Source organism: Loa loa, assembly GCF_000183805.2.
Source record: "Loa loa unplaced genomic scaffold supercont3.5050, whole genome shotgun sequence".
Taxonomy (NCBI): Eukaryota; Metazoa; Nematoda; class Chromadorea; order Rhabditida; family Onchocercidae; genus Loa; species Loa loa.
In genome coordinates, this window is record NW_018113224.1 from 1 (window position 1) to 634 (window position 634).

General features: G+C 35.6%; 1 protein-coding gene across 1 annotated transcript; it reads left to right on the plus strand.

Moving 5' to 3' along the window:
* Nucleotides 1-189: 189 nt before the first annotated feature.
* On the plus strand, nt 190-387 carry LOAG_19304 (hypothetical protein; the record flags this gene model as incomplete). Its single annotated transcript, XM_020451951.1, has 1 exon — nt 190-387. A coding segment is annotated over one exon (198 nt), but the record flags the coding sequence as incomplete, so codon positions are not given.
* Nucleotides 388-634: the final 247 nt, after the last annotated feature.

Genomic DNA, 634 nt, shown 5'->3' on the forward strand with positions numbered 1-634 from the left:
CAGAATTGGCAAAGTATTGTTCACTTCAACATGCATTTTATTTATTTCGCTTTCGTCGTCTTCCAACTGGGCAACATTCAAACAATTGTAAGTTCATTTAAAGTTAAAAAATACAATATAGCACTACAATATTCCGAAAATCTCAACATTTAAATAAAATATGAGGTAGATAATTTCGTGCAATTTGAGGAAGCGCAAACGGAGCAAACAGACCTGTTGGATTTACCAGTGCAAAAAGTGAGTGAGGAACGGAATGTACCAATAAGTTTGTCAATACAAGGAGTAGTAAATGGAGAAGTAGGAATAAAGGAAGAAATATTAGTCGACGAAGTGTCTAAAAGATATGCAGAATTAACGAATTCAAAAAGGAAGAAAGCACCTTTGTGAAATATGCGGCGAAATTTTTGCTCGATCAAACACTATGAAAATCCATATGAGGACTCATACTGACGAAAGACCATACATTTGTGAAATATGCGGCAAAAGTTTCGTTCACTTATCCGCATTGAAAAGGCATATGAAGACTCATACTGGCGAAAAACCACACATTTGTGAAATATGCGGCAAAAGTTTCATTCAATCATCCGATTTGGGAAAGCATAGGAGGATTCATACTGGCGAAAGACCATACATT